This window comes from Corvus cornix, chromosome 8 (genome assembly GCF_000738735.6).
Source record: "Corvus cornix cornix isolate S_Up_H32 chromosome 8, ASM73873v5, whole genome shotgun sequence".
In the NCBI taxonomy this organism is placed as follows: domain Eukaryota; kingdom Metazoa; phylum Chordata; class Aves; order Passeriformes; family Corvidae; genus Corvus; species Corvus cornix.
The window spans coordinates 2,743,947-2,765,793 of record NC_046338.1 but is presented as its reverse complement, the minus strand read 5'-3'; the positions used below and the strand labels follow the sequence as shown (position 1 = coordinate 2,765,793).

Genomic DNA, 21,847 nt, shown 5'->3' with positions numbered 1-21,847 from the left:
CCCACCCCCCCGCTTCGTTGTTTGGGGAGCTTCTGCATTTTGTCTGAGCAGCTAAAAGTTTCTTTGTTTTTAGCTGGTGATGCATACAGCACCACTGAGGAGAATACAAACAAGTAAAGTCCTAAAGTGTTTATTTTGTCTAGGAAAAAGGGCTGAACCAATTTGAATCCTTTGGGTAACGGATTTTTGTATCTCTTGGAATTAAAAAAACACAGTCGAACGATGTTTACTTTAAGAATATTTTATTATAACAAATAAAATCTGTGCTGTGGGATTTCTTAAGGAAGCCTTTGATGACAATTTGAATTAAGTCAAAATTAACGTTTGCTACTGCAAAGGAATAAATAGAAAATGTTCCAGAAATGAATCAGTAAGCAGGAATCAAAGGCTGTAAACTGTTTTAAAAACAAACATTTAGAAGTGAATCAAATAGTTGTTTGTAATATCAAGGAACAAATATGGGAATACACAGATTCCCCACATTCTAGGCTATCACACGATAGCAGTAAATCATTTATGGGCTTGTGAGAACAAAGAAAGTTGATTTAAAATGAAACCATTTTGATAGAGCTTTAGGGTCTCGCAGCCTCTCGGTGAAGTTTCGTGTTCTTATTTCCAGCGAAGCGGGAAGTAATGGGAAATTTCTGCAGCCAAAAAAAGTTAGGCGGGGAGTTGTGGAGATCTTTGTTTGCGTCCACCTTGGTACAAAGCCGCCCCAGCAGACAGAGTGTTGCCTGATAAACAGATGTAATACACAAAGTCTGCTTACAATACCGAGCAACAGACTGTGGGCACATGTTTTGGGCTCATTCAAACTCATCAGCATAGTCTAGCTGGCTGTTTTGTTGCTAGTCTGCTTACGGGGTAGCTTAGGAGCGTCTTACTGGTGAAGTAACAAGGAGGGTTTTTTGCCACAAAAGTTTTGTGGCAGGGGCTGATGGGAAAATCATTTGCATACATCTTGTTACAAAGGCTGACTACTTCCTGGCTTAGACAAAGTGTTGCCTGATAAACAGACTTAACACACAAATGTCTGTCTGGAATAAACAACAGCAAGCTTTGATTTACATTTCTATTATCAAAGATAATCTCTTTCCCAGTGTACAGGAATTAAGAGTCCTCGCCTTATAAAAAAAACCAAAAAAAAACAACAACAAAAAAAAAAACAGGCTGGCACCACAGGGATTTTACCACTGCAGAACCTCGCTGGGGAGCCGTGGGGATGGGGTGTACGGTGCAGGGGGTATGGAATAAAACTGGGAATCTGGTGTGGGCGTGTACGTGTGTGATGGTGAGGTGGATGATAATGAAGCACTTTGAACTCCCTATAAAAGTTGACTTGAAAGAGATGGCTGGAGTAAAATGGAGAGCCAGGCCTTCCTTTAAAGAAATCCTAGTAGCCACCAAAATCACCGTAAATAATAATTGTAGCATATATGGAGCGACCCCTATGTGTTTATATTATAATGTATAATGAAGGGAAAGTGAGTGTAAAGAAGCCCCAGTCCTGGTGCTGGTTTCTGTTTGTCAATCCCGTAAGCTCACCACATAAGACTGTATATAAAAGAGCATGATTTAGATTTTTTTTTTTTTTTAACATATATAAATCTTTGGTAGAATCCATGCCCAAAATTATAGATGAAAAATTTATTGCATGAACACAACCCAGCCATATAAATTTTTTATTACAAATAGGACTCTGAAACTTGAATAAAATATGTCAGTTTATTATACAATATTCCCCCCACCCCCAAAACATGATGTGAATGGAAAATTTAACTTGTGCATTTCTGTGGTGCTTCTGCGAGGTGCTGGGCTGGTGGTGAAGGAGAGGAACCTGCTGTATTTCACTGCAGAGCAGGCTCAGCATGGGCAGTGGCAGTGCTGCCTTGCTCATCTGGCATTGCCGGTCATTTTTTTCCTGCACTACACGGGGATCACCTTTACTGTTTCCAGGATAGATGTGTCTCCACCTGTGGTAGCTCGCGGGCTGCTCAGAGGCTCAGGTTCTGCTGGGGAGCGGCTCTACAGAGGTAAAAAATGATCCTGGCACCCATTCACTGGGTTTGCGCAGACCAGCAGACAGTAAATAGGGTCACTGCCACCCCAGCGAATCCCAGGCTGGATTCAGCCCACCCTGGAAAGCGTGGTGTATTTCTGGGAGTGCTCCACAAAGTGTCCCATCTCCCCAGTCAGGTAGCCATGGAGAGGTTTAGCACTGGGAAGGGCCATAGCACTCGAAAGAGGCTTTTTTGGTGGAGAAGTGCAACAACACTTCACCGTCTGTGTCACGGTCTACAAAAAAGAACAACATTGTCAGTCTGTTGACATTGGTCCTGTCCACGGGCCAGACTTTCCTGGGAAGGTTTTATTCTTTCCAAACAATGGAGCGCTCCCTTCCAGTGCCGCCAGCCCTGCTTCCATGCAGCCGCCGTGCAGCCCAGCTGGAGCTGTGCTCCTGCTGCAGCTGAAAAGGAAAACTGCAGACTGAAAAGTCCAGAGCTTCCGTCCTGGAGCTGGAGGTCCCTGCCTGCGTATGGTTTGGGATCAGGCAGATCTGGGGCCCGGTCGTGCTGGGGTAGCATATGCTTAAGGAACAGATCCAAGAGGAGCAGGGAATAGAAACTTGATAGAAAATGCTACTTTGAAAAACTAGCCTGTTTTGTTGTTTGGGTTTTTTTTTTCCTTTATCCCTTCATCATAATTGATTCTTGGAAGTAGAGAGTAAAATAGCTTCAACATGTTTTTTAGCTCCTGTTTACCATGGTTATGGTTGGCACCAGATCCCCTTGAGCTTTTCTTGCCCAAGTACCTTGGGCCCAGTGCACAGACTTGCTCAAACCCCAGCTAGCTCAGGGTTAAAAATTCCAACCACTAACTTTTCTCTAACTAAAAAAAACCCCAAATAAAACCCATTGTGATATTCAAGGTTAAGCTTCCTTAAACATAAAACTAGATTCCTTGGTGATTTTTTTTTTTTTTTTTAATCAGCAATCTTAATAGTGGTTCCTCACTATAATATTTCCAACTCCATCTGAAATCATTTAAATCCTCCCCTTAATAACATGCACTTTATTGTAATATACAGATTCTTTGGCTTCCTACCAGCCTTAGCTTAAGGCACCAATGAAACTCGTTGCCGCAGGGGGCCATGGATTCAAGAGGGGCTCGCATCTACTGTATATTTTGTTTTGTGTGTTTTCCAATGGCTCTAATTATTGCAGGTGGTAGAATTTAACTGGCAGTGTTGTTGCTAAAGAAAATAGGCATAAAGTGTATACTGTTTTGCAGAGTGGCTATCAAATATATAGAAAAGAGAAAATCAAATGAATTGTTAAACTGCTCTATAGTAAGTGATTTTATTGATTTAATGCAAATGCTTATGAAAACGATCTTCCATTTATATCTATTATGTATGGGCAAAAATTAATTTATTCCTCCGGTCACCTGTTTGGCTAACTGACTCAGCAGGACAGACATTCCCCCTCCTGTTGTAGCCGAGCCCAGAAAACACTAAACGTTCAGAAAACTGGAATTTGAAAGTTTCCATGTGCAAAACAACAAAAAAGCCCCGACAGGAGTTAGTGCCAACTGCTGAAAAAGCAGAGAGCGAGCGGTGGAGGCTGAGCAAGACTCCCTCGTCCTAGGCAAGACTGTAAAACACAACGGCTCTGATTTTGCCAATCCCTTAACCATGTGGCGGCACATTTATATGTGCCGGATCATCTGCGGCATCTGAATAAAATCAGGGAAGCAAAATTCTGCATATAAACATTTTGGCTAAGTGCCTTAACTCAGTCTTCTTATCTGGGGTTTCCACAAGATGCCACCTTGCATAACAATGCTGAGCACACGCTTGCCCAGTCCATGTTTTCAGTAGCCTCCCGTGATCCCCACCGCAGGATTGAGTGGCTTTAATTCTACCTCATCCTGCATTTTAGTGCCCTGTGCCTCTTCATGAAGAATACTGCTTTAAAGCTGTGTTGTCTTTTCCGTGGAAATTAATATTTAATTTTAGCAGAAGGGGCGGGTTGCAGGGAAGCAGAATTAGGAAAAACGCTGTCGCCGGAGCCAAGGTGATAAAAGGAGAAAGTTAAAGATTCAGTGTGCAAACAAATGTCCTACGGCCAGTGGAGCCCCTCTTGTGCCACTAGCCTTGGTGTTGGAAAAACAGCACTCAACGCAGACAAAAGTACTTTGTTTGTTTCTCCCAAGCCAGGAGCAGCTCGGGCTGCGTGTGCTGCCCACCGGCTGCAGGGCTGTGCTGGAGCCAAGGTGCCAGCGCCGAGCCCGGCTCCCGCGGGCTGCCACCGCGGCCTTCTTGCCGCCTGCCCAGGTTGTTTCAAATTTTAGAAAGGGAAACATGCTCCCAGTCGCACATTTCAGCAGGAACTTCTCCAAATCTATAAATTTTTGTGGAATTCCGAGCCTACTTGAAACATAAAGCCCAAACTCTGATTGAGCCATGGCTGGCTGGAGGGAAAGACAAACCTAAAAAATAAGCAAAAGCCTAATGCCCGCCCTGTAAAATGAAATCCGTTGAATGTTGACTTTGAATGTTAACTAAATATTTTACATTCCTAATATTTTACCTTTGTGTCTACCTTTGTGGTATCGGAAACATGAAACTTCTTGCCAAAATCGAGTCTCCAGAATACAACAGCACTGTGCATGTTACCCCACAGTGTATCTGCTAGCACTGATTCCAGCTTCGGGGAGAGAGAATTCAGAAGATCGGTATTTAAAACAAAATTGCAAAAGTGAGGATTTTTTTTTTTTTTCCCTGAGGTTCATTGGCAAAATTATTAAAAATAATAAATACAAAAGAGAGGAAAAGGATTCTGGGGCACACTGGGTATATATCAGTTTTTAGGGGAATTTCATTGATTTTAAATAGAAGTATCACGACTGAAGCTTTCTTTGCTAAATATTTTGAGTGTTTATATTCTGATATTTATTAAATTTGGTTTTGTGAGTGCTTTTTTTTACTTGTAGTTTTTAATTTATACAAGATTGTCCTCTAAGCTTCTGAATGATACCTAAAGCAGACAGTCAGCAGGTAAAAAAAAAAATTTGAATATTTAAAATAGGCATTTTCTTTATAGTGCTCTGCGGTAATTAAAATCTTCATTTGCTTAAAAGCAAGGAACCTTTTTAAAGCAATAAATTAGCATTGCTTGACCCAAGGTCACTAGTAGTACTGCTTCTTCCAGCACTATTAATACCTCAAAGAAAAAGAAGGGGTGGTGTTATGACTCTGTTGCAATAGAAGTAAGATTTTCAATTTAATCACAGTTAAGTGTCGTGACCTTTTGATCTTGCATTGACTTCTCGCTGAAATGTGGTCGAATTTCAGACAGCTAATTCCAAACTCTGCAAAGTCAAGGTGAAGTCAGAAAATAGGTTTGCCACGATGAGGGGTGGTTTTGAGGCAGTAGCAAGTGGTTTCATCACCTAAGTTTTGTTTCACAGCAAAAACTTTTTCTACGGGATCAATAAATTACAGAATAATTTCTGGGGAAAGGAAAAAAAAATTGTATTAATTGCAAAACCCAGTAATTTGGGGGATTTTTTTAAAAAATATTTTTTCCCACAGGTAAAGGGACCTTTTTTTCCTAGTTCATAGTGACAGAAATAATTAAGAAGGAAAACACTATTTGACTAAAGCTTCTACTAAGAATAATTTTTGGACCAAAGAGTGATCATCTTCACATAAAGTAGAGTTAATAACATGTAAAAAATGCAAAACACTCGTATTTACACATACCCATTTATAGGTCATTTTATTATTTTAGGCAAATAAATTGTGCTCACTGGAGAGCGTTAGCTGGGAGTTTGTAGGATTATTTACACAAGTTCTAAAGCAGGTCATCCACTATCTGGTCTCACTTATCCCACTGCAAATCACCACCAGCACATTTTAGGGATCTCGTAGTGCTGTAACCACTGCGAAAGTACGCCAGAAAATCAGCTCTTCCCTCAGTTTTGCAGATCTTGTTCCAGAAATGTGTAGCCAACAATCTCCACGACTATGTAGGGTTGCTTAGTTACCTTTCTATGCCTGCTTGGAGATATGTTTTGAGACTTTACTATGTGTTGGAGTAAGGCTCTGGTTTGTATACAACATAGAGGCTGCATTATAAAAAACATGTAGGAGAGTCGTTTAAATATGCCTTCTTTAAAAAGAAGGATTCTCAAAGCTTAATTTATGCCAACACACACCCCAAGCACTCTGTGCAGTGCCGTAAACAAGATTCCCTTTTTTTTTTTTTTTTTTGGTGTTTTTGGTTTTTTGGTTTTTTTTTGTTTGCTAGCAAACATATTACCTAGGCACGGGACTTTTACATTATCATGTCCTAGTGCAACCAACACTCCTGTCCTCAGTTTGTACTCTCAGCCTTTTGAGGAAGTCTGGCGCCTCTGATCTATTTTCCACAGCAGACCCTGTAATTTTTGGCTGTATTTTATGTTTTTCAGATTCAAGTCAATCTGAAAGTCCCAGCCAGCCAAGTGAAGCTGATATTAAGGACCAGCCAGAAAATGGTAAGTTCTTACCTGCTGCTCCTGCTTTGGGATATTAAAACAGCCCATATTTATAAAGATTTTTTTTTTCCCCCATGTCTAATATAAAAAGATGATCCAGAATAATTGACATGGGAAGGCTACAAAGAGGTTGTGCACTCTCCTCATAGTTAAAATGCTACTGTTTCACTAATCTAAGGTAGCATTTGTTTCTCCAGTTCTGGAGAGAGACATTTTTTTTCCCCCTTTAAAAATAATTTTAATTAGGGAGATGCCATTAAAGAGCCTGCTGTATGCAACCCTTATCCTTATTCCTCCATAGCAAAGGCTTTCAGTCCCTGGGCCTTGAGTCATGACCTTCAGGGGAGTAGATACTGCAGGAAAACAGATCAGGGAGGCTCAGCTACAGCTCCTTGGTGCTTCTCTCCGTGTTCTGAAGAGGCAGTGGCTGGAGTGGAAGCAGCAGCAGGGCTGGGACTTTTGGGAGAACTCATATTCCTTGGACCAGGACAGGTTCAAAGTAGAAGCAAGAGCTTTTACTGAACCAATGGCTTGCTTTGTAAAGCAGCCTGGAAAAAAAAAATCATTCAATAATAGTGGATTTCTGTAGGGACTGTACATGAAAGGATGAATATGTGTGTAATGGAACAGCTTCTCTTCCTTTCTGTGTTTAGCTAAGGTAGACCTCAACAATTTTTGTTGGCCCATTGGCAACTGAGTTTTGTTTTACTACTTATATGTAGGGCTTAGAATGTCTCCCAAAGTGAAAGGGATGATTATTATTGACAGTTTTTCTTGACTTTTTGGTCCATAACCAGATTTTTTTTTGTAAGACCTAAATGTAGATTTGGTTATCCACTGTACTTGGGGTCTACTCTGCATACACAGAAAAGAATTTGTGCAAAGGGTTTATGCCTCTGAAACCCTGTCACCATTTCTGGGATGTGTAAATCCATGTAGAAATACAGTCTCTGTAATAATGCACGTGTGATTTCCCTTTCACAGAGCTTTGCCTTAAACCCCTACAGCTGTGTGTGTGTTCAGTGAGCGTTTTGGGGGCTTCATTAGCAGCCAAACAAGCTGCAAGGGACAGTGAGGCTGAGGGGCTACCTTCACATCCGGACTGCTTTGGGGTTAGGGTTTAAAACAGGGGATCATACTAAGGGAAGAAGAAGAGGTTTAGGTAAATAAAAACCTTTAAACTACCAGCATGAGATACAGGACATAGAACATAGAGCTCATTGGACTGGTGAGATTTTGGCTTTGGGGTCTCCTGTATTTTCCTCCCATTAGATATGAAAGGTTTCATATTTTGATAGATTTTGTGCTGTTCATCTCTAAACATACCGTCTTAAAACATTGCTGTTGTTTCTGAAAGACAGCGCCTAATTTCCCTTATCAATCCTGTTCACAGAAATTCTAATTTGTAGCCAAAGGATTGCAAGGTTAAGAGAAGAACTGACTAAACTGTGATTTTTGTTCTGCCAATTCTGCTATTTTTTTTTTTTATGGGGAATATGTTGCCTCTGTTTATTAAATCATATTTTAATTTAGAATGTATTAGGCACCAAGCATGTTATTATTTTGTGTTTAGATACTATGCTTTCGCAGCTATTAAAGCACAGTTCTTCTTACCCTGCAGTTTCTTAGTCTTTAACAAAGCTTGCTACTCAACAACTGCCCCGAAAAGCAGCAATGTCAGTGTTTAATAATGTAGAATCTCTAAGAGCCTAGTGAAATGAAATATCTCTGATTTGGAGCCTGACTCTTCTTTGTAAAACAATCTTTTAGTGAATTCTTGGAACTTTGCTGGTGACCTGCAAAAGGTACTTTTTTTTTTTTTTTTTTAATTTTTTAAAATAAACAGGAAAAGGATTTTTCTTTTTTTTTCTTTTTTTTCACTTTTACTAAAGGGTATTTTTCCCCACCACAGCGGCAGCCTCCTCACTGGTTCTGCACCTTTTGCAGTGCGTGTGTGGGAGATTTTCTAACCCAGAGTGTTGGCCCTGAAGCGCTCGTTCCCCCCGGGCAGGCGCTGAGCTCATTCCCAGCACACACAGCCCCCAGCTCTGGGGTACCCGGCGTAGATCAACACAGATCTGCAGGTCTTATCTCCTGAACGTGAGGATGAAAGCAAAACTGCAGGCTTTAGAAAATGAAAAACCGCACGCACAGAAACGGACACAATAAATCATATTAACTGCGGTGTTCTACACTTGCTGTAGACCCACTTCCACCGGGCCTGATCCAAACCCCTCTGGAGCCAATGGGAGGCTCATAATTGATTTTACTGAGAGTGGGAATGAGCCCACACAGAGAGGAATTTTAAATATATATATATATATATATATATATATATATATATATATATATATATATGTATGTATGTATGTTTGGGGTTTTTTTAATCGAAGAAAAAATAGAATCATGAATAATCTCATTCCCACTGATGCCAACAGTGGAGTGACCAGATTGAGGGCAGGTTTGGAAGCATTTCTGCATGTGTTTCTGGAAGGCACAAAGAACTGTATCGATTCAGTGCTGCCTTTTCCATGCTTGCATTCCTTCATTTTAAAAAAATAAATCTTTAAAGGCCTTGTGAGGGTTATACAGCCTCTCTACTTGCCTGTTAATATCCTTTCTGTTCCACTCCATAAATTCTAGAGCTATTTATTATACACATATATTTTGCATACCTTGAGTAATGTAGGTTCAGAAGGGTCAACTATATGGCCCTGAAAAAGAAGGCCTCCTACTACAGATTTTAATTTATCATTCTAAATTGTATGTGTTGTTTTGCAAGGCCTGTATGTCTAACCTTCATTGAAGTGAAGTTCATGGGAAAAAAGGCTTCTCTCTTTTAGAGCCACTTCTGTTTTATAATAGTGGGATTTGCTGATGCATTTTCTGGAGCAGAATCGTCACAGACAGGGAAGATGGTGACATCTTCTGATCTCAGTGGTGGCTTCCACACCAGCTCTGGCCTTTCCCTCAGCCTTCATTAAGCCAGAATAGTTTTTAGGCAGTCATCCAGTCACCACTGCAAATATTTAACAGAAATATTCAGCATTTAATTATTTCTAAAGAGAGAGATGCAGCTTGATGGCCATGAAAAGCAAACATGCAGGCGAGACAGGGCTCATTGGTGCATGGATGGTCCAGGGTCCAGACGTTTTGTGCTGGAGCTGGGGGTAAAATTAACACAGGATGTGCACAGTGCTGCTCTGTCACCATGGGAAACAGCTTTTTGGGGGGAGGCAGAAAATCCAGAATTCCTCTGTTTGTTATATGGGTGAGGAAATTTGCAGGAGGGATAATGAAAGAGGCCAGCAACTTCATCTGAAAGGCAGGAGCATGTTTCGATGCCCTGATATTTTGCTCAAACGAGGGATTTTTTCTGACCAGCTGGGTGGAACACCCATGTGGAAAATTCCCCACTTTTGTAGTTGCCTAATGGTATGTAAAAGCTTCATTTCAGTTGGCACCGCAAAGTGATTTTGCAATTCACCCAATCAAAATAAAAAAAAAAAGGTTATTGATTTTAAAAGCTTGTTAAGTGCACTGGTTTGGTGTTGTGTTTTATAAACAAACTAGTTTTCAGTGAAGTCAGGATGACAAAATGGGTAGTCTGATGTAGTGAAGTGACCACATGCCTGGGGATCAGGAACAACTGAATTCCCAGCTCAGCACTGCTGTGGACTCTCTCTCAGGCTTTTATTCTCAGTTTCAGTCGTGGAAACAGCTATCAGCTAGATTTTCTTTTTGTAAGTAGGATTATTTTAAACTTTTGTAGGAAAACCTTTTGGTCTTTTTGTCTGCAAAGTGGGGATATTTGTGATTCTGGCTTTCAGAAAATATTAAAAGTGGGACCCTACTCTGCTCCATCAGGAGTTTAACCCTGGAGAAAGGCAGGGAGGATGTCGCACAGAGTGGTTAATAACCGTGGCACAGAGCTGTGCTGCTGCTGTCAGTAAATGGATGTCAGGCAATGTTTGTGTTTGATGTGGTGGCACTGGTGAATTAATAAGTGCAGCGTAAAGGTGCACACAAGGTGTGCTGTGCAAAAGCAGGAGAATGCTGTGTCATTTCTGACAGGCTGCTCGTGCCTCTCGAGCGGGGCGGGGCTGTGATTTGGTGGCTGCTCAGAGTTGGTAGCACAGCACTTTAATTGTAGATGAGCGAATTCTTTTTAAAGAAGTTGGTAAATTCTCCCATTTCAAGTGAGCAGGGCAGCATTCATTATTACAGCTGATTACAAACGTGTGCCAAAGCCATTGCTCAAACAATTTCTGTGGAGGGAGAGGCATTTTTCTAAAAAATAAAAATGTGTAATGCCCAAACCAAATGCTTTTTAGCTTTAATGCCGTCTCACTGAGCTGCAAGTACCTTAACAGCACTGCAGGAAATGAAAGGCACATTGTTCATTGAAACATTAAAAAAAAAAAAAGAAAGAGAAGAGAAAAACAATGATGCACCGTAACTTGCAGAACTCGTTTTTCAGCCCTGAAGTAATTACACTGGACTTGTAAATATCATCTGTGAATTCTTTGCTTAAGTAGGGTTGGACTTGAGTATTAAACCTGAAAAAAATGTTTAAGTATATGCTTACTTTTCCATGCCTAAAAACAGAAAGGAAGAAATTCTGGTCTTTGAGCTGTGGGGGAAAGAGAAGGCCACAGTGGGAACAAATGCAGAGAAGTTTCTGCTTCTTCTCTAGGCAAAGCTGGTCACGGAAGGCATGAAACAGCTTTGGCTGCAAGGGAGGAGGGGATTATATGTGGGAAGACCCCTCTGCCTTAACTAACAGGCTGCAGAGTCCAGTCCCTCTGTGAATGCTTTCCTTCTGGTCCCAAATTTGGCGTTCCATGCAGTGGGATAGCTTTGGCCAGTGGAAGTGGTGCCTGCCTGATCCCAGGCTTGGGCACTCTTCTCGGACTCAGAGTTCACCCTTCAAACCCTCCTCCCAAGCAGAGAACAAGTAACTGCTCTTTGTGGTTGTCCCCATCACTCAGGCACATTGCAGGTTAAATGGGAGCTGACAGACATCCAGGTCCTTCCACAGCCAAATTTTTAACAAGTGGAAATGTTCTGCCTTCCAAGGCCATCCCTTATGCTCAGGCCATGCCTGACCTCTCGTCTCCACTGCTTCAGGTGGAGTCCAGCTGCCTCACAGGCTTCCAGAGCAGTGACAGAGCTTGATGCCAACTCACCAAGGAGGTGCTGGAGGTGTCTGGAGGTTCCTTTGTCCTTGGATAAGCCCCTCAGCTCCCACCTGAGGAGTGCAAGGACACGAGCAGTTCTCTGAACACACAATGCTGAAACTGGTGCTGTTAGAAAATACGTGGTCTCAGATGACTAACATTCCTGAAACACCTCATTTTCAGGAGATAACTGAGCCTTGCAGAGAAAGTTTTCTATCAGTTACAGCTGCAAAGGCAGTAATACAGTAACGGCAGCTTTTATTAATGTTCTTGTTCATGGGATTATTTGCATCAGAATCTTATAAATGCAAGAAGACTCTCCTCTCTTGTTTACAGAGCCACGCTGAGGAGTTATCACAGCCTGAGGGACTAATCTAAAATTAACTTTCTTCAGAAAAAGCTTTTAAAAAAAAAAAACCCTTAGCATTTCCAATAAGGAATCTCATCGCTGGCGCTGAAGTCAGAGCTCCTGGTGATGTCAGCTTGTTTGCACCTTTGTAACTTGCCAGGACCAAATTCTGAACAGATTTGCACCCTTATGGATCACGTTGTCTGATGACTGGGAACAGCAGTGGGGAAATTTGTCCAGGCTTGGAAGCTGTGGCCGAGTCAGGGAGTACTGGTGGGGTTGGTCTCTTCTGGCTTCCCTGGGACTGGGCAGGACAGGCTGTCGACTCTAACAGAACCCATCAGCCAAGAAAAGTCTGCTGAGGTCCAACCTGTGTTTCATCACCCCCTGAGAGTGCCTGTAGGCAGCTCTGAGAGCCAGCGTTTCCCAAGGAAACAAAAGCAGATATGTCTGGTTATAAATTTAGCTTATGTGTGATATAGTCTTGCATTTCTCTCATCTTATTTCATTACATTACATTCCCAAAAAGACCTAGAAATACAGTATTTCAATCATAATAATTTAGAATTGAAACTTTGCAGCATCCAGGTGTGTTTCCCATCCAGATTTATGGCTGTCATGAAGAATCATCTGAATAATTAGGAAAGAAAACACCGTTTTTCCCTATATTACCATATCCTCTTTTGAGTCCAGACTGCAAGGCACAGTTACACCATTCCCAGGATTTAGTGGGTCCTCTGGTAGGCTGAGGATTTAGCCTGCTTATCAGTGGCTGGCACTCTCTTGGGGGAATCCAGTGATGGCAAATGGCACTACTGTCAGTCAGGCGAGAAACGGGAACGTCAGTGGGGTCAGTTGTGCAGCCACTGCTGGGGATGGCTGGAGACCCTTCTCATCAGTGACCTGCAGTGCTTGAGGCTTGGGGATTGACAGAGGGCTTCAGTTTTCGCTGCTGCTAACCATTAACCTTCACAAGCAAAGCATTCCCACAAAAATTCATCCACGGCAAGTATGACAAGAAATATTCAAAGCATGAAATGAATGCTTATAGCATGACAAAGCAGTGCTTGAAAGACATGAAACGTTCATTACGCTTGGAGTGGCTGAACGCTGCAAAGGAGAAGAGAAATAAAAATGTGGCTCGAGTATATATTTTTATTTCTCCGTGTGTGTACAGAAAAAAGGCAATGAACCTTTCCAATGGATAAGGTGCATAAATACAGCTGCGATTATTCTAAGTCGTTTCAAAAATATATTTTTATTCTGTGGCTCCATTCCATTCCTTCCCATGAATCTTTATCCATGAGATAACAGCAAGGGCCATCTAGAGGGCAGCTTGGAAATGGGATGGCCAGGAGCAGCCTCTTAGGGAACTCCTGAGCTTCCCTCTGCAGGGTCAAGGATTTTCTTTGTCCTGAGGGCACCTCAGTGCCAGGTCACTGCCCCTTCCTCTGTGGCAGCGCTGGGATGGGCAGGCAGCCATGGCACCTCCTGCTACCCATGTCCCATGTTCCAGGATCCTGGACAGGGCAGCTGGAGCTGTGAGCAACCTCCAGCTTTCCCTACAACTGTTTCTAATGTCTGTCTTCTTGAGAGAGTTGCTGTTTAATTAACAGCTGAGAGCTGGGTTGCGTCGGAGTAATTGCGGCCGCCAGAGCGGACCACAGGCTGAAGGATGCTTTGGAACACCACCCTGCCCACCACGAAGCTGGGCACTTAGGGAAAGGAGTTTATTTGTGGTATGGGCATCGTTTAATTTCTGTTGAGTGGAGAGGGGAGTTTATTAGTGGAAAGAGGATGTGGTGCCAAGGCCTGACTTGCAAAACAAAACCCCAAACCTTTCTATTTGTCTTTCTATGTAAAAATTCCCTAATGCTCGGTAATGTAAGACAAAGGGAAAATTTTACTTGCAGGAGAATTGCCTTCCACAATAACTAAGAAAAAAACCACAAAACGCCCACACCAGAGCAGCATGATCCAAAATGTGAACTTTTTACGCCTCCCCAACCTTCTAGGTTAGGCTTCCAACCAAGTGATCTTTTATTATCAACATGATATACCCTTGACATAATTTGGCGCAGTAAAGCTTCCTCTGCTGAACTTGTGATTTCATTTACTAGATCTGATGAAAGTTCTGTGAACCACGGTAAAATGTGATAATTAGTAGTTTAATTCTTTTAGGGTGTGCGTATTAATTGAAAAGGCTTGAACTATAAATACAGGGCCTGTGGATAAAAGCCCCCTCTGAAATCAGTCACTTATCCGAAGTACTCATTACTCCACATCTATTTAGGTGGTGTCTCTTTGTGGCAGTGTGGCAGTGAGTGGGAACCCTCCACTCAGAGATCACAGCAGTGAAACCCAGGCTGGCTCACCGCTGCTCTCCTGCCATCGGAAGTGCTCCCTGGCCAGAATTTTGCCCTCTGTGGTCAAACCACTGGAAGTTAAAAATGTGTGCTGGGAGCTGTGCTGTGCAGGCGAGCTGGGGAGGTGCTGGCTCCCTTCCTGCAGAAGTCAGAGGGGAAGAAGGCTTGAGGTGGAGGCAGTGGCAGCAGCGTCTGTGTGCGTGGGTGTCTTTCTGTTTTCCAATGAGTCCACCCAAGGGCATCAGAGATTCCCTGTGACCCCAGCCCCAGCCAGTCTGGCACTTCTTAGCAAGCCATATGTTCCTCCTACTTACACACTTATCCTTCACTGTGCCTGAACTACCAGCACCTAAACTTCTGTGGCTTCAGCCAGAGCTTGGTTCATCCGGGCAGGAATGTCCAAGTGTAGATAAGGGATTGCACTTTCCCGCTCACACTCGGGTGTTCTTTTTCTCTGACTTCCTGACCAGTGCAGGAGGTGTTCTGTTGACTCCATACCTCTCCAAATATATCTACACACTATGAAAAGGTCTGTCGTTTTTTCACATCTTCCTCTGGTTTCTGCCTGTATGAATCTTGTGGTTTTACAGGTACAAGGTGGTTTTCTTTCAAATGGATCCAAACCTTCATACTCATACTTGGTTTGCACACTCAGAAAAAACCTGTTTGTCTGCCTGTATTGTAGATTCATGGGTTAATCAGGTGCTTTCCAAGTCGCCTTAATTTGTAAACCTGGAGTTGTGTACACCAGCAGGGAGGTGCATGTGAAGGCCAACACACAGCTCCTGAAAGCAGCATACTGGACTGTAGCTGTTGTCAGGGAGGGCACTTTAGTGAGAGCAGGCTCCCAGAAAAGGCCTCATCACTTCCATAGATAATTAGATACTATTTGTTAATGGCAGGTACTACTTTTTAATTGCAGAAGTTGCTAGCTAGGAACTGGAAAGAAACTTTAGGGGAACTCTCGTAGAGTTGGGAGAATAAAATCCCCTCTGAAGCCTGGCTCTGGTGTGACTGAAATGGAAAAGTACCAGATCCGTTTCTTGGAAAGTGAGAAGGAGACTTTTATTTGCAATGGTCCCCAAATATTTTCCCAGGAGCCAAGGAAGTGAGCATGGCAAAAGGGGCAGGAGGAAGGTGAGGCGAGTGAGCCACACTTGTTAACACACTCCTTTAACTCTGCTGTTGTTATCTGGCACAAGAAAGGGCGCCACAAGTTGTTTACAGCAGTTTGTGTTGTTCGTTTCTGCTCCTTTTTTCAGGGCCCTATCTTCACTTGTACAACTTTTTTTCTGGGCTGTGATAGTGTCCAGATAGATTTTGGCGGTGGGGTGGTAGGAAGGTGCCAGTTGATTAAATGTGCTGCTTACTATGTGCATTTCATGTCTGCTGTCTTAACATTTTTTTGTTAACCACTGTTGCAACTGAAGAAAATGCTGAAGTTTGACAGTTGGGAGTGACTGCTGAGAATGTGCTGTAAACTATACCATCCCTCTGCCTTCTCCCTTTCTCCCCCTCCTGCTGGAACCAAATGATTTATAAAATGCCTTCACATTCTTGAGTGAGCTCACACTATCACCTCCAGGCACTGCACTGAGGAGTCTTAGGAGTGGATGGGAAGCACAGATCTGATAGCTGGTATTTTTCTCTGAAAGAAAAAAAAAAAAAAGGGCTGATTAAATTTAAAGGAGAAAAGTTTCCTGCTGTGCCCCAGAGTAAATCTGTAGTCACTGAAGCACTTTCTAGTAAACAAGAGATGTGCATGGTTACAGTGGGGTTTTATTATTACCCACTGCCATTGTTTTCCATTTTCATAAGATTCAATTAATGCAATCATTTTAGAGTGTCTCTAATCATTACCTCCCGCCCTCCCTCACTTGCACTTGAAGCAAGGGGATCTGCTGCAAGCCACACTCTGGGATGAGGAGCTGGCACCTCGCTCCCATCCCTGGTGAGGGGAGGCGCAAGGAAGTGATAGGGCTGCTCCAGAGTATCCGAATAGTTCTCTTCTCTCTATCTGGCCTGTGCAGGACATATGGCCAGCACCCTAACCCTGTCTGTGGTGTGCCCTCCCATGGGGCCACCGTGGCACCCCAGAAGTCCCCCTGCCCTAGCCAGGTGCAGGGGTGTCAACACCAGCTCTCAGCCCACGGTGGGCCAAACCCCTTCCTGGTATGTCTTCTCCCGGAATCATAAGGGAGGGATGCTGCTTATGTAGCTGTACACTCTCACTCTCAGAGAATCCAGACCTCTGTCCCTGTTATTTTTCTGCTTTAATTCCTTACTCTTAAGATTTTATCTGTAACAGAAGGCTCTTTGACAGCTGCATCTCCATTTGAAAACCTGCTGGTGTTTGGGGGGTGTCCCCACCTGACCAGCTTTGCACTGCAGACCTCCTGCAATTTTCCCACATGTTAGACCTCAAAGTCCTGATTTTCAGAATCGGGGAATTCGCATTCAGGAAGTTTCCAGCAGCAGAATGCAGGGAGCTGGCCACGTCCCCCACGCCATACAGAGGGGAGCCAATTTTATCGTACAGTCAAGCATGCCAGAGCTGGAGCTGCAGGAGGAAGGGAAGAGGTGAGAAGCAGGAGAGGGTGGACAGCAGCTTGACAGACTGAGGTGGCTGTGGTTTTGAGGCAGGAGGGGATCCCCACAGATTTTTGTGAGGGAAGGCTTAGAGCAGTGGTTGGGTAGTGGCCCACGGCTCCATTTAAATCAATAACAAAGTGGGCTAGAAAGGATGTGACAACCCAAGCAAGCAGCTGAGGAACGAGGCAGCCCAGTATTAGTGAGCCCAGATTTCTGTCTGCCATGGCCATGAAGGATGGATTTGCAGTAGGACTGGGAGCCGTCCACTGTTAGGAGAAAGAAATAAAGATCATCCCATGTACAATATAAATGTAAGCTGTTATTACTACTATTGCTATGTCAGCCGTAAACTGTTCCCACGAGAACAGAGATGCAGCATCATTGAAAAAGAATGTCTTACTGTGAAATGGGCAGCAGAAACACTGTGGCATTATCTGCCGGGCAGTGAATTTACCTTGGTGACAGATCATTATTCCCTCCTGCAAACGAACTGGATGAAGGGCAGGAACACAAGGATAACTCAGCAGCTCTTGGATTTTACAGGCTTCTGAACTCAAAAAAACAAACAAACAAAAAGTAGCCAGATAAAACTGTAAGGATGGAGAATGTCAAGAGAGATTGCTTGGGGCAAGGAATGGGGAGGAAAGCAAATTTTCTTCCAGATTTATGCTGATGTGATACGTGGACTAAGACTTGGATTTCACCCCATCTAACATTAGGCATTAAAACAAGACACCAGTGATGAACCTAAAATCCTCACTGTCCCTCTGTAATCAGTGGAGATACCAGGTCTTTTGAGAATGAATCTCTCTGTCTCTGTTGAACCTCAGGGAGCTTTAAAACCAAGATGTTTCAGTCTAACACTGTAATTGCTCCAGCCCTGAGATTCTGCTGCTGGAGGAAGTCACCCATCCCTCTCCCACTCATCCTGACAAGCCAGAATAGACAGAGTTGAGACAGAGTTGCTCAAGAGCAAAGGTGGATCTAGCAGGGCATGTGGATTTGGCTGAATGATTTCTTCATCATTAGAAGAGTGGACAGTGTATCTACTGCCCACGCGTACTTTTTCCCTTTCTGTTTTTCTTTTGAATGCTACAGATTGGGAGTTTCTTAGATAAATTATCATTTTTGATAAGTATTTGTGTGCTCGGTGGAGGAATGTGTCTAGGGATGGGCACACTGGCAGCGAGAATTTCCTCCTCAGCTCTTCCAGTGAAGTTTTGTTCTAAACTGCCCAAATGAGGCCGTTATTCGAAAGTTAAAATGTTCTGTTCCAGTTCTTGTTTTCATTCTTTCATGTGTCTGGGGACTAAACTTCTGTGAAAACGAGCCCATTCTCACAGGATGCCTTGCCTAATTTTGCAGACAAGAGAGGTTCAGCTATTCCAATTACGATGAGATAAGAATCTGAAATGTTTGGGATCCCATCCATCCTGAGTTGAACTCTAACTTTTCCAAAATCCATCCATCATTATTTTTCCCTTTATTTCTGCATTTCAGTAATGCAAGCAAAGGAGGAACAGAGAAGAAATGAATGATTATGCATCATAAACCATAATAGATGGGCTTTGTTTTTACCTGAGTTGCTTTACTTTAATGTAGAGCTCCCTGCCAGTGGAATTCCTTTTCCTTTTTCATTTTTCCCTGCCAACTTGAAAGTCAGTCAGAGTACAAACTGTCCCAGGCCAGACTGCTAGCCATGGCCCAAAATATGAAGTCCTGGCTGCTGTGGTATCTTCAGATTGTCTTAAATACATGAGGATAGGGCAGTCCATCCCAGTGCCATGTTTCTGCATCCCTGGGTATTGCACTGTGCCATGCACACTGACTGCTGGGATGGGTTGGAGGCTCTAGAGAGGCAAATCTTCTGCCACAGGAAGGGAGTGAAAAGGCTTAGCTTCCCAGCCCAGCTTCCAGCAACAGATTCATCTCAGGTCCTCACTGGTACCCCAAGAGCATGTCCGAGTTGCTGCAGGCACCCTCCTGGGATGAGACATCCCACCAACGTCATCCCAATTCCCTGAGCACCTCCCCTGGAACACCCAATCTGCCACACACGGGCTAAGCACTTCAAATCAGTTAAGGATGAACAAGGTCCCTCTCTGCCTCCTCTGTTTACTGTGTTAATGTTGAATCCCTCACAATGAGTGAACTCCGAGGCCCCCTTTGGGCTACAGCTTGAGCAGATTACACGAGAAAAATAAACTTGGTCCATGTTCTGGCCTGACCTTGGCCTGAACCTGAGAAAGTGAATGCCTCTATCACACCACCATGTGTCTGTAGAAGTACAGTAAACACAAACAGGGGTCATTGGCCCTCTCTGGCCTGCAGTCCCAGGCCAGGAGTCTGGAGTTTTGGGCTGTCCGCCCAAGTACTTGTTAATAAATGTCCATTCTTAGTCCGTAAAGGAATGTAGACAGGGCATCCTGCCCTACAAAACATAAACTTAGAATGAAACGGAAAGAGAGTCTCAGTCATCGTGCAGACCTCTGCTGCTGGTTTCCACATCCAGCAGTCTCTTCCCACTAGATTTATGTTGCTAGTTTGGGACTTGGCTGGGGACTTGCCCACTAATACACTGGGTGTTCTCCACCGCTGTCTGAAAGCGTAGTTGCCTGCTTAACCCTGAGTGCAGCAGAGCTTGGGAAGTCAGTCAGTCAGTCTGTGGGGCTTCCTCCTCAGTGCTTGGGGGAGGCAGAGACCTGGCAGAGCCTGGGGTATGAGCCTGGGTCACCCAGGGACGGGGTTATGTTGCTTCCAGGGGTGTGCAGTACTTTGCCCATGCACCTTCACTCTGCCAGTGGAGTCAGTCAGAGGCAGACGAGTGCATGACATGACATGACTAGTGACAAATCTCTTTCCTCCCCAGCCACAAGAATAACTAACGTGTAAAGTGTGTTAAAATAACTAATGTGTAACCAGAAGTCAGCCTATTTGGGACTAAAAGCTATCAGAGTTAGTTCTGTGCAAAGAACAGAGGAGTAAGAGACTCCTGGAGAGAAAACTCCAAGAACTCAATTGAAAGGACAACAGGTAAATACACAATATCCATGGAGTTTACTGTGAATTACAGTTTGCTCACCAGTAGTGTCAGCTGAGAAGGTGTAAGAAGTAGCTCTGAAGGGAAAGTCATGGGGAAAGGTGGAGCTGGCTGATCCTTGTGACTCAGCTTCCATGCCCAGCTTTCTTACTTTGGCATCACATTTGTACAGTCTAACCTTGAGCAGGTATTTCTACAGCTTCCATTATCGTGGTGTCCTGCCACAGCCTTTTAGAAGTGCTGTGGTGTGAAGAGAGGGGAGTGCCAGGAAGGGAGGATGAGAGGAACCACCTGATGAAGTCGCTGGGGTTTGTGTCCTTATCACCCAGCAAAGTGGGGCAGGGAAGCTTCCCTCACCTGACCCTGTCCCCACCAGCTCCTCCTGGACTCTGGGCTTTCCTAGAGAATCCTGCCATATTATCTGGACACATGGATTATTCCTATAACTATAAACTAACATGCACATTAAAAAATGCCTGATACTCTTTTTATAGCCCCCTAAATCTGTGTCCACAGGACTTCAGACTCCCTCGGTCCAGCCCCAAGCCATGTCTGAAGGGTAACCTTGGAGGGTGCTGAGGGAGGGTTTTATAGATCCTAAAATAATTACAGCATCGCTGAGTGCAGTTGTATAATTTCTTGGCAATATATTAATTAAAATGAGATATTCACACACAAAGCTTATTTAAACTTCAGACTTTTTGAAAGAATCTGCATACTTCTAGTAACTGTGTATCACAGCTTTATTAAGGATCATGTTTTTCATGCAGATCGAGTTCTTGAGCTCTGTTATCAACATAAATGAGCCCATGGCTTTATGTTCAGGCCTGAATGCTTCCAGGGCATCTGAATCATCCTGGTATTTCATTTCACCATCTAAAATTACTTTTGAAATACTATATTTTTTTTAACTTGCTGTGTTATGGCAATTAGAAATCGCTCTGTGTTTACTAGGAACAGAGAGTCCAGCAGAGTGGAGTGTTTAATGTGATGAATAGTGCTAGGAGCTCAAAGAAAAGTCAGATGCGTGTCGACACGTATCAAAGCTGTTCTGCTGCTCAGAATGACTGTTCGTGATACTTGTTTCATGATAAACTTCCTCAGAACATGATGTTACTGGAAAAGAAATGATCCATTTCTCTGAGAAACACGCAGGTGACACAGTTGAGTCAGCAGCTTGCAGCAGTGACACAGGCTTACGTTTATAAAAATCCCCTCTGAACTTTTGTCTCCTGCCTGCGTACATCAGAGCCTTAAAATCTGTCCTGCTTCTTGTGTTCACTTGGTAACTGTTTAAACTGGCAAAAATCTTCCCACCACCCTGACAAAGAGGTAGATTCCCGGCCTTAAAAGTCCCAGTAGTCACAAAACTTTCCTCTTTCGTAAGTAATTCGCCGTATAAATGTTAGTATCTCCGGTGACCACTGATATCTCCAGGGAAATGATAAACATGGAAAAATAACAGACTGCTGTGGAAACCAGAAAATCCTACCTCCCATCCGAGAGGGTTTAATTATTGGAGTTGCAAGCATTTCCCCATGCATGAGCATCTCGGCATTCATAGGTGGAAAGTACCTCATGCTGTGTTTGAAATATCAACTGGATTTAAAAGAAGGCTTTGTGCTTCAGCATGGACCTTTCTTAGCCTCCTGCAGATGGTTCCTATTGCTGAAAAGAGACATGACTTGTGAGATGGGGAGACCTCCATGCTGATTTTCCATGCTGCTCTAATCCCGCTTTACACCCATAAAGGACTTCAGTCCTTAAGCCTTTACCC

General features: G+C 43.4%; 1 protein-coding gene across 17 annotated transcripts in view; it reads left to right on the top strand.

Annotated features, from left to right (window-relative positions):
* Nucleotides 1–21,847, top strand: part of NFIA (nuclear factor I A) — a 350,499-nt gene that overhangs the window by 229,735 nt on the left and 98,917 nt on the right. For 15 of the 17 annotated variants that reach the window (XM_039556246.1, XM_039556257.1, XM_039556258.1 and 12 more), the window contains exon 3: nt 6,478–6,543. The exons of the other annotated variants lie outside the window; for them this stretch is intronic. In XM_039556246.1, the coding sequence (XP_039412180.1) occupies nt 6,478–6,543 (66 nt within the window). The remainder of the gene's footprint in view (nt 1–6,477; nt 6,544–21,847) is intronic. 17 annotated transcript variants of the gene reach the window in all.